The 11,570-nt window shown below is 42.6% G+C and overlaps 1 protein-coding gene across 1 annotated transcript in view; it reads left to right on the top strand.

The window, feature by feature from the left end:
* The first annotated feature begins 4,837 nt into the window (after nt 1-4,837).
* Nucleotides 4,838-11,570, top strand: part of ENTPD1 (ectonucleoside triphosphate diphosphohydrolase 1) — a 96,534-nt gene continuing 89,801 nt past the window's right edge. Inside the window, exon 1 of the mRNA XM_081253158.1 lies at nt 4,838-5,050. Coding sequence (XP_081109284.1) covers nt 5,035-5,050 — 16 coding nt within the window. The 5' untranslated portion in view covers nt 4,838-5,034. The remainder of the gene's footprint in view (nt 5,051-11,570) is intronic.

Genomic DNA, 11,570 nt, shown 5'->3' with positions numbered 1-11,570 from the left:
TCCACTTTGGAAGAGCTGGCCATTCTGCAACATTCATGGGCTTCCCCTAACTCAAGAGTTCAGGGCATTCCTTCCTGACTACCAAGGCCACTTGCTTATCCTGGAACAGCAAAGGCATGGGTGACCCTTGGTCATACTTCACTCCCCAATCCCCTCTCTCAGCATGTCCCTAGCCCCACAGTTGCTGTTGAATATGTAGGATCACATTAAATTTAGGGAAGGGAGGTGGAGAGGTACTATGTGCTGTAGGAGGGAAGAGACTTCTGTTCTCATTCCCTTCAGTTGCCCTGGGGTTACTTCTGAAAAATAAATGGAAGATATGGGAGGGGGAGAAGGTCTGAAAAATAAGTGGAAGATATTGGAGGGGGAGAAAGTAAGGGACACAAGAAGAGAAGACAATGTTTTATTTAATCTGAACCATATACCTAGCATATAAGTGAAGAGGAAAGGAACTCAAACTTGTTGAGTGCCAACTATGTGCTAGGGTCTCTGTTGGGATTTCTTACACATTTATTTCCCCCTTTTCCCTACAATGACTCTATGAAGTAGATTTTTTTTAAATATTTATTTCACAGATAAACTGAGGTTCAAAGAGGCTCACTAACTTGTCTACTTTTACACAGTGAAGATTCAAACCTAGATCTCCTTAACTCTAAAACCCTGGCAGCACATTAAAATCACCTGAGCTCTTTTATGAGAAATCCTTACCTGAACCCCAGACCAAATTCCAATTTCTGAGGGTGGGGATGGGCATTAGCATTTTTAAAGCACCTGCAGTGATTACGTATATATATAATGTGCAGGTAGGGTTGAGAATCATGGCTCTGCTCTGAGAGACAGTGCCTTTCCTACTCCTCTCCTAAAAGAAGGGAAGGGGCATTTTCTGAACCAGTGTGCATTCTAAATACTCTCAGAGTACTTTTATATCCACCCCATGCCCTATTTCCTATCCTTCACAGGAGATTTTATCATCCCTAAATACCTGTAAGCAGGCAGGTGGAGTGGGGGCAGAGGTTATTACTGATGGTAGAGAACTACAAATATGATTGAGTTCATCTAAACAATTTTTTTTGATAAGATGTGCATGTGGTGCTGATAGATTGTCAAAGTACAATGTCAAACAGTGTCAAGAAAATTTGATATGATTTTCAAAAGGTGCTGGCAAATTTTGTTTGTTGAGTATTCATACACCAAATACCAAAGAGTACTGACTTAGTATCTTAGTTTACAGCAGGTGTAAGGAGATAGGGTTTGGGTGTGTTCCTGGTGGAAAAGAAATCTATGAATTCCTGAGATTAGATTTGTTAATTGCCATACAACATTTAACATGTTTCTTGAAGTATGATTTATCATGCCTCTGCCATCCCTATCAGTGATAAAACCCCATCCTTTTACAGTCTCCTTTTAGCCTTGAAACCAACCATGAGTAAGAACCATTTAAATAATATCAAAAGGACATAAATAACCACACAGCTCATTTCCCCCAGGTCTTCACTAAATTATTACCTTCTACCCCTGGGAAGTCCTGACATAGATACACTATTGATACTATGTATAAAATGATAACTAATGAGAATGTACTATATAGCTCAGGGACCTCTACTCACTGCTCTGTGGTGACCTAAATGGGAAGGAAATCCAAAAAAGAGGGGATATATGTATACGTATAGCTGATTCACTTTGCTGTACAGTAGAAACTAACACAAAATACATATTGTAAACACATATGGTAAAGCAACTATACTCCAATAAAAATTAATTAAATAAAAAAGGAGTAAAATTTTTTTTTACCACAATAGGACAAATATCAAACCAATATTATTAGAAATGGAGTCTAAACTGGCTCTGGAGAAGCATCCACTGGATTTTCATTTAGTATAATTAGTTTTTATTATAAATGGCAGATGCTCTAAATCTGAAACCTTTAGTAAGGTGAAGAAAGAGTAGTGTACAGACCCAGATTTATTAAAGCACCAAAATTTTTATTTATTTATTTTTGGGGGCCGCACCATGCGGCTTGTGGGATCTTAGTTCCCTGACCAGGGATCGAATCCGTGCCCCCTGCAGTGGAAGCACAGAGTCTTAACCACTGGACCACCAGGGCAGTCCAGCACCAACATTTATTGAGCACATGCTATGCTGCTGAGCACTGTGCAGATAACAGAGACACCTAAACTAAAAAAAGCCCCTGCCTTTATTGAAGTATGATTAAAAGTATAATGGAGAATATATGTTATATATAGAGTCAAAAACAATCTTTATTGGTTACAAATTTAATGGCTTATGGTATATTTGGAAGAAAAATGTCTTATGGTACAATTGGCTTTAGATACCACCTCTCATGCTGAAGAAACAGTGTAGAAAGTGCATGAACCAGCAATCAGTGAAATCAGATTTATGTTCTGCTTTGCTGCTGTTTATTAACTCAACCATTTATCAAAAATTTACTGAGAGCCTACACCGTGGGAGAAACTATATTAAGTGCTGGAGAGCATGGTAGCAACCAGCTCCCTGCTCTCAATGTGAACATGAACTTGTAGCTTAACATCTCCATGCCTCTATCCTTGCTTAGACTAGATGTCTGGGGTCTCTTTCAAATCTAAAATGCTAAGGTTTGTGACAGCCTTGTGGAAGGGGAAGCTGCCCAGACAGGCAGCCTTGGAACTTGGGAACTTACCTTCCTCTCTGAGGGTTGGCTATTGTCCTGATTTCAAAATAACTTAATATACAGTTTTTTTTTTCTTTTTTTTTAAAGCAGATGTTGGGGGTAGGAGTTTATTAATTTACTTTTATTTATTTTTGCTGTGTTGGGTCTTCGTTTCTGTGCGAGGGCTCTCTCTAGTTGTGGCAAGTGGGGGCCACTCTTCATCGTGTTGCGTGGGCCTCTCACCATCGCGGCCTCTCTTGTTGTGGAGCACAGGCTCAGTAGTTGTGGCCCACGGGCCCAGTTGCTCTGCAGCATGTGGGATCTTCCCAGACCAGGGCTCGAACCCGTGTCCCCTGCACCAGCAGGCAGATTCTCAAACCACTGCACCACCAGGGAAGCCCATATACACAGTTTTAAAATGTTTTGGTCAGTTTCTCATCTGCATTTGGGTCATGTTGGCAAAGCCTGGGTGTGGCAATTCTTATTCATAAGACTTCAGAGGTAGGAGGTCAAGGTTTGGAAAAGGTAGACAACTTGCATCAGTACAGCTAGACAGCTGTGCCCAGCGAGCAGCCTCCCCTGCCGTCCCACCCTGCCTTCTGACCGATACCACGCTTTCTCTCGCCACAGCGTCTTTCGCTAGGGTGACCCGTTGCTCTTCTGGTGTAATGAGCCTCTAAAAGGGATTGCTCATCAGGGGACCAGAAGTGATCAGATTTATGGGGCTGGAAGAACGGTTCTTGGGTCCCACAGTTTTTCTGGTGGGTATCAATGTAACAAGTTTCTTGGCCAGTGTCCTTGTCCCCACGGTGAGCCACAGCCACCCCCCGCCTCTGCAGGAGACCTTCCAACACTAGCAGGTAGTCCTTTAAGATCAAACACATCCTAAAAGATCTACATTGTTGCTGGTTTCCAATTCCGCGGGCTCGGCCGGCTGGGGCTGGGTGCCATAGGCGGGTAGTGGCAGGCACCCGCTGAGCAACAGGAGCCCAGAGGAAGAGGGAGCGGCAGCAGCCCCGGAGAGGACGCCGCGGGAGAGAGGCCGGGAGCGAGGAAGGGTCCCTGAAGCCTGTCCCCTACCCGGCGCCAGACTCTGCGGGTGCACTGGGTGAGCATGTTCGGCGGGCAAGGTTGCAACCGTGTGGATGAAAGGCTCTTGGTGCTCCAGCCAGGAGTCAGTGCTGTGCCTCCGAGGTGGGAGAGCCAACTTCAGGACACTGGTCCACAAGAGACCTCCCAGCTCCACGTAATATCAAACGGCGAAAATCTCCCAGAGATCTCCACCTCAACGCCAAGACCCAGCTTCACTCAATGACCAGCAAGCTACAGTGCTGGACACCCTATGCCAAACAACTAGCAAGACAGGAACACAACCCCATCTATTAGCAGAGAGGCTGCCTACAATCATAATAAGGCCACAGACACCCCAAAACACACCACCAGATGTGGACCTGCCCGCCAGAAAGACAAGATCCAGCCTCATCCACCAGAACACAGGCACTAGTCCCCTCCACCAGGAAGCCTACACAACCCACTGAACCAACCTTAGCCACTGGGGACAGACACCAAAAACAACGGGAACTACGAACCTGCAGCCTGCAAAAAGGAGACCTCAAACACAGTAAGAGAAGCAAAATGAGAAGACAGAAAAACACACAGCAGATGAAGGAGCAAGATAAAAACCCACCAGACCTAACAAATGAAGAGGAAATAGGCAGTCTACCTGAAAAAGAATTTAGAATAATGATAGTAAAGATGATCCCAAATCTTGGAAATAGAATAGAGAAAATGCAAGAAACATTTAACAAGGACCTAGAAGAACTAAAGATAAAACAAGCAACGATGAACAACACAATAAATGAGATTAAAAATACTCTAGAAGGGATCAATAGCAGAATAACTGAGGCAGAAGAACGGATAAGTGACCTGGAAGATAAAATAGTGGAAATAACTACTGCAGAGCAGAATAAAGGTAACAAGTTTCTTGTTATCTTGCTTCAAAATTGCAAAAAGTAAATAGCTTTTTTTTTGGCTTGCAGCCAAGATATACTTTTCAAGGGGAAAAATGGATTTCTGTAACAAAGGGAGAGGGAAAGAGCTGAAGAGAGATAGCTGAACATACATTGTTTCAAGATACAAAAAACTGCAACCCGGGGAAACTTTAGGGGAATGAGCTGTTGGACTTCTCGGCCAGTCTGTCCTTTCAATGAAAAAGACATAGGGTTTGAGGTTCCTTCCGAAACGGGGCAGGCTAATTTAGCCCCTCCCACGAGCCCGAGGGTCTGTTATATCTCTGTTCCTTGAGTACCTCTCTCACTGAGACCGACCACAGCAAGCAGAGGCTGAAAAATAAAGAGCAAAGAGGAAGAAAACAAAAGCTGCCAATTATGGAAGATAGAAGGGGTAAGAGCAAAATTGATTTGATCTGAATCCTTAAGAACAAACAAACAAAAAAAAAAAAAAAAGGAAAAAAGAAAACCAAAAGCCCGGACCAAAAGCAAGTACTTGAAAGAGCAAGAGGCAAAAAGCCCTAAATACACTTTCCCACCCTCTCCTTCTGAGAGGAGGCAGAGAAAAAACTTCGGGAAACATTTTAGGAAGCCAAGCTCCGGGATTAGAGTCAAGGGTGGCTCCTGAGCAAGCTGGAGCAGCTCATGAATATTCATTAGCAATTGGTATTCAGATCTGGTTTTTTTAGAGGCAAAAGGCTTCTTCCGTCCCCTCGCAGTTTAGGAGGCAGCTGCCTCATTTACAGTCCAGAGTCGTCTTGCTTCGGGTCAGTACCTCAGTGAGTTTGCTTGAAGATGCTGGGCTCTGTGTGTAGATTTGCCTTGTTCTCGAATTTCCTGTGTGCTTTCCTGTTGTGAAATTAGCAAAGGCTTCTCTGCCTGGAATTAGACAGAGAAGTTAATGTGGCAAGAGCCTGTCACAACAGGACCCGAGAGTATGTCTTGCAAAAGACTAAACTTTTCTTGGGAGGTGTGGGGGAGTGTGCATGGGTGTGGGGAGGGAGGGAAGGGGTATAGGTACGAAGAACAGTTTTATCTTAAAAAAGCAAGGCTTATCGGACGGACTATATTTAGATTTTGTCTAAAAACTGCGAGAGCAGCCTGGTTTGTGCAGATGGTGTGTGGTCTCTGTCTTTTACCTCTTTTGGGCATTTTCTGCCAGGACAGAGAGCCAGCTGCTTGCCAGCCCGTGGGAGCCAGGAAGAATGTCTGCAGCATTGTGGTTGTGTAGGGTTGCAAACCTTCATCAGCTCTGGTCTCTAATATCCCCACCTGTTTTTATCACATAGAACGTGGAGGAATGGGATGAGTAGTCAACAGAGTTCTTAGTAATGACAGTAATGATAGCTGTTAACGTTTTCGTCTTTACTCTGTGCTGGGAGCTGTTCTAAGCGTATTACACGTGTTACTTATTCCTCACAGCAACTTATAAGGTGAGTGCTATCATTATCATCCCCATTTCCCAGATGATGGAGTTGAGGTAGTGAGAGAGTAGCTTACCTTGGGATCACACAGTAAGTGGTGAATTTGAATGCAGGTGACGGATGCAGGGTCCGAGGGTCTATTTCCCTACCCTGTTGCTCCACTTCAGAGTCTCTTGTTACTGCTCCGACGTTGTTGATTTGGGTTTGCAAATCTTTGAAGCTACAGGGGAAATGATACTGGTGAAATCTCAAGTCTGGGAAGGAATTTGTTCTTTGCTATCAAGTTTACATGCATTTTTCCCATTTGGTGCCCGTGGCCATTCTCTGTGGTAGGGCCCAGGTATTGTTATTATTGCCTTTTACAAAAGGGAGAGACTGAAGCCAGGAGGGGTTAGATGGCAGGAATCACACAGCTAGTTTTCAGAAGTCCAAAGCAGACTAGAAATTCCCTGCCTCTGGTTTCCCTTCTAACCTGCAGATCGAGCTGAGTCATCTCTGAACTTCTGTCCCCACCCCCAGACACTTTCAGTTCCTCAAGGGACTTGGGGAACTTCTTTCCTCCCTTCCAGACTGTTTCAAGACACTTGCCTCTGCCTTGAAGGCTGATTTGGCCCTCTCATCCTCCTTTAGTCTGGAACCAAGCTGCTCGAGTTTGAATCCCAGCTCCACCCTTTCCTGTGAGCCTCAGTCTCCTCATCTGTAAAAGGAAGAGAATAATGTTATCTACCTCACAAGGTTGTTGTAAGGACTAAATGAGGGATTCATGCAGGGTTCTCAGAACAGGGCCTGATGTATATAATATGTGCTTAATAAATGTTAGCTGTTGCAATCACTCCTTCAAGCCTCATCTTGATTGTTAGTCCCTCCTTTAAGCCTTCTCCAGCCCTTTGAGCCTTATAGTAGCCTTATATTGGATGTTTCTGCAATACCTCACCACTTACACCTAAGGTGGCACTTGTCATACTTGTCCACACTCCTGCCTTCTGCATTGCTTCCCAACCTTCCCCTGACTATAATTTCTTTATTTACCTTTGGATCTTCAGTGTCTAGCACAGTGTTTAACACATAATGGGCACTCAATAAATATTTAGTAAGCTAAGTAATATTATCTTAGTTGATATTCATCCAAGCGTCAGTAGGCTGGTTTAAAAGGGGACCTTTGAGTTTGCAGTGGAGTCCTGCTGGTACAAACAGCTCTTTTGTACAATATGTAAAGACATCCCTCTAAGTGAATATACTGAAAAACAAAATGCATCTCTTCTAGGTGGGTGACCTTCAGAGCTGATGTGACCCTATGCTAGGGCACCCCGTTTGGCCCGTCCAGCTCTGGCTGAACTTCAGCCCACAGTCCCCTTTCAGCTGAGAACCAAACTGGAGATTTCAGGTGCCTCATAGCACAACTTCACTATCTCTGAACAGATCATCTGGTTCCAGAAATAGTGTCCCACCAGCCCCATTTTATAGCGACCAACCTCGTAGTCTGAGACAACATACTCTGGTAATAGAAGAAAAACAAACACCACAGAGGTTGGCCCTGGATAAAATCATAAAGTACATTAAATTTGTTTCCAGCACCCTCCCTTTCCTTTTCTTGGCATACCTTCAAACCCATTTGACAAATATTATTGTGTCTCCCATTTGTAAGTCCATATGCCAGATGTGTGGGATATAAACAGTTTGCTCACAGTCTAGTGAGGAGGCAGACATATATACAACCAACTCTAATTGAAGCCAGACTCTGTGAAGTGCTAATAATCATAGCTAACATTGGTTTTTTATTATGTGCAAGGCACTGTAATTTTTATACATACATCTGGCATTGTCTCATATCATCTTCCCAAAAAAACCTATGATAGAGATTTCTGCATCTTACAGCTGTGGAGGGAAGTTACTTGGCCAACGTCATCCAGATAGTAATAGGCAAAGGGGGGAATTTAGACCAATATAGTTAGGCTGCAAAGCATGGGTTCTCCTAATAGATAAGTTCTCCTACCTCCCTAAAAGCCATAATAGAAGTTTAAGGAAAATCCCATGAGAAACAGAACAGGGATTGATGATTTTGGGGAAAACTTCTCAAAGGATGGAACGCTTCAGTTGGACCTAGAAAGATGAGTAGAGTCTGGTGCCCACAATAAGCCCTTCCAAATCCCAGCAGTGCTTAAAGACCTTTCTCTCTCTTTTACCAAAACTGCAGCCTAGATTTAAGAATAAAAAGCTTTTTTCACTTTTTTCCAGGTTCCAAGTAGGGAACCTATTTACATGTTCATCCTGGAGATTTGCAGGCAGAAGTCCAAAGTTTAGCCTTGATTATGAGTTTGGGATTACCAGTCCTGTAATCTAATAAACCTTTACAAAGTCAACAGGTACATATTAAATGATTTCTTTTTTTTTCGGCGGTACGCGGGCCTCTCACTGTTGTGGCCTCTCCTGTTGCGGAGCATAGGTTCCGGACGTGCAGGCTCAGGGGCCATGGCTCACAGGCCCAGCCGCTTCGCGGCATGTGGGATCTTCCCGAACCGGGGCACGAGCCCGTGCCCCCTGCGTCGGCAGGCGGACTCTCAACCACTGTGCCACCAGGGAAGCCCCTAAATGATTTCTTTAATCATGATTGTCTTGCATGGTCATTGGGCACATGTGGTAAACAGTTTTTACAAATGGCAGTGATTGGCCTTGCTTTTACTTGGCTAAACCATATTTTAAGAGTATTTTCTCCCTTGTGTTGTCTTTATGGTTGCTTCTGCACTCCATAACCAGTGGTTGTGCCCAAGGGCATTAATGTTTAATATTCCACCTGCCTATGCAGAGTGAAGGTGAGGACTGGGGCACATCCCATAGGGTCTGTTCCTTGTGAGCTCCATTCCCTGAAAAAGTTTGGAGGGAGGCCAAAGTTGAGGGCAGCCCTTGTGGTAAAGAATCATCAAACCTCTTGAAGGTTTGATGGAAGTGCAGATGAGCAGAGGCACTGCCTTTGTCTTGGTGAATGTGTGTGTGTGTTCTGAGGCAGTATTTCTTAAACTTCAATATGCATGTGCATCATTGGGGATCTTGTTAAAATGCAGATTCTGATCCCACAACTCTGGAGTGGGGTCTGAGATTGTGCATTTCTAACAAGCTCCCAGGTTATAGTAATGCTGCCCCTACATAGGCCACACTTCGACTAGCCATGTCATAGTGTCATTGCATGCCATAGTGTCAGGGCTTATTTTGGTACCAAACAACCAAGCCCTCCCTTCCCCAGTGCTCCCCCCCCCCCGCCCCCTCCTCTGAAGCTACCACTTTGAGTCACTTATCAGTTATGTCATTGCAGGATGATGGGAAACCTAATTCATGCATTCCTTTGTTCTTTCAGTAAACATATGTCCTAGAATTTTGCCATACAAGAAACAAATCTGAATCTTTATCACATACAATCTGTAATTGCACATAAAGGCCCTGTGTTGGATTTCCTAAACATCTCCCACCTTTTCTCTATGGCTCCAAGATTCCTTATGCTGCCTTCATTCCCTGCCTCCAACCTGAGAAGTACTGGAACAGAACATTTGGTTGCCCCAGAACCCTTTACTGGGTGTTTAGAGTGCCCTAGAGCTGGGGCTAGCAAGGATTCAGGACTCTGAGACTGGGAACAGCATGCCAGGGGGCACTGTCTGCACTGCAGAAGTGAGGTGAGAATGATCCCAGACGCAAAGGAGGATAGTGAATGCAGAGAGGACTGATGGGATTTCTTTAGGTTTGGAAAATTGAGGGAATCATAAGGAAAAAAGAAGTCGTTGGAGTAGAGAAGGCAAGAGGGAGTTTGCCTAACATACATCCATCCCACAGTTTTTGTGCTAGAGTATCAAAATGAATTTAGAGACCCAGGATCAATGGCAGTACATGCCCTATGTAAAAAGATGTTTCCTTCTGATCCATAAGGAGGATGTGGACAATTTCTTTCTGTCCATGAAGATGTAAGTAATATGGCATATACTCGCTAAAGAAGACATGAAATATGGATTAGAGGAGGAAGAAAAACAATCGCTCATGACAATATTTTGGTGTATTTCCTTGTAGTTCCTTTTTCTATGCCTGGGTTGTTTCTCTTTTTTAGCACTTACTTGACTACAACCTTGAAAAATTACGAGGTGACATTGTGATTGTTAGGCTATACATACAGTTTTAAAGCCTGACTTTTAGTGTAGCAGTGAAGCACAAGTATTTTCCACCTTATAGCATAGTCTTTGTTAGCATAATTTTTATAGTCACATAGTTTTTTTTTAACAGTGTCCCTGTTATTGAACATTTAGGTTGTTCCCATTTCCAATAAACATCTCTGTGAGTGAAGTTTTTCCATATGTAGGGTTGCATGCTGAGGATAGAATCCCAGAAGTAGAATTACTGGATTAAAATTTGTAAATGTTTTTTAAAGTTCTTGATTACTATTAACAAGTTGCTTTACCAAAGGATGGACCCTTCATGCTCCCACAGGGAGTTCCTGTTTTGCTGCATCCCTGACAACTTAGGTGTTTTGTTTTGTTTTTTTCTTTAAATAATCGTGTCCACTTTTATGTTGTTTTAGTTTGTTTAATTACTGGTGAATTTGACATTTTTCACATAATGTGCTTCTTCTTTTGTATACTGTTTACATCCGTTGCCTGTTTATTACTTATTGGATTTTATGTTTTAAATTAATTTATATGAGTTCTTGATAAAATAAAGATATTCAGGTTTTTCTACTATATTTGCAACAGTTTTTCCAAAACCTTAGCGTTTTTATACAGAGACTTACAACTATGAATAGATCCAATACATTTTTATCTGTGGTGTTATATTTTCAAAAAAGTTTGATATTACATTTATTGTCTCTTTAACCCAGGATAATTTTTTGAAAGTTCCAAGTAATTGTCATTTTTGTTTAACCCATTAAGTTTTATTAATTTTTCATTTTATTTCACAATGATTAGAGAATATGGCTTTAATATTTCTGAGGTTTCTTTGTACCTAAGCATGTAGTGAATTTTTATAAATGTGAACACTTGTGAATAAGATATATTCTGTTTTTAAGATATAAAATTGGATATTTGTAAATCTATCCAGTCATTTCAATTATATGGTAATCCCTCCTCAACCATAATATTCTCCTATGTGAAATTATAGTACATCTGCATTTACTTTTGTATACTTTTATTGTTACCTATGAGAATTTTCATTCCAGGAAAAAGAATGAGCTGTCAATAACTTTTTATTGTGGCTTATTAGAAAAGGGTGGGGGGCAGTGATAGAGAGTTGGGACTATAAAAGGAAGTAAAGTAGATGCAGAGAAGGAGTAAGTCAATAAAGTCTTGAGGAAGATGAAAGAAGATGAGATAAAGTTCTCAGCATCTTAGGCAGCTGAGCCTTGTACGGCTACATAACTTTAGGAAGTATTGTAGTATGGTGTGAGTGAAAATTACCAAGTCTTTCCCTCCCAAATAATCATGGCAGGCCCCAGGAGCCCAGAGCCAGGAGGTGGGT

The sequence above is a fragment of the Mesoplodon bidens genome (genome assembly GCF_964165515.1).
Source record: "Mesoplodon bidens genome assembly, chromosome: 1".
NCBI classification, from domain to species: Eukaryota; Metazoa; Chordata; class Mammalia; order Artiodactyla; family Ziphiidae; genus Mesoplodon; species Mesoplodon bidens.
This window is presented reverse-complemented; position numbering and strand designations above follow the sequence as displayed.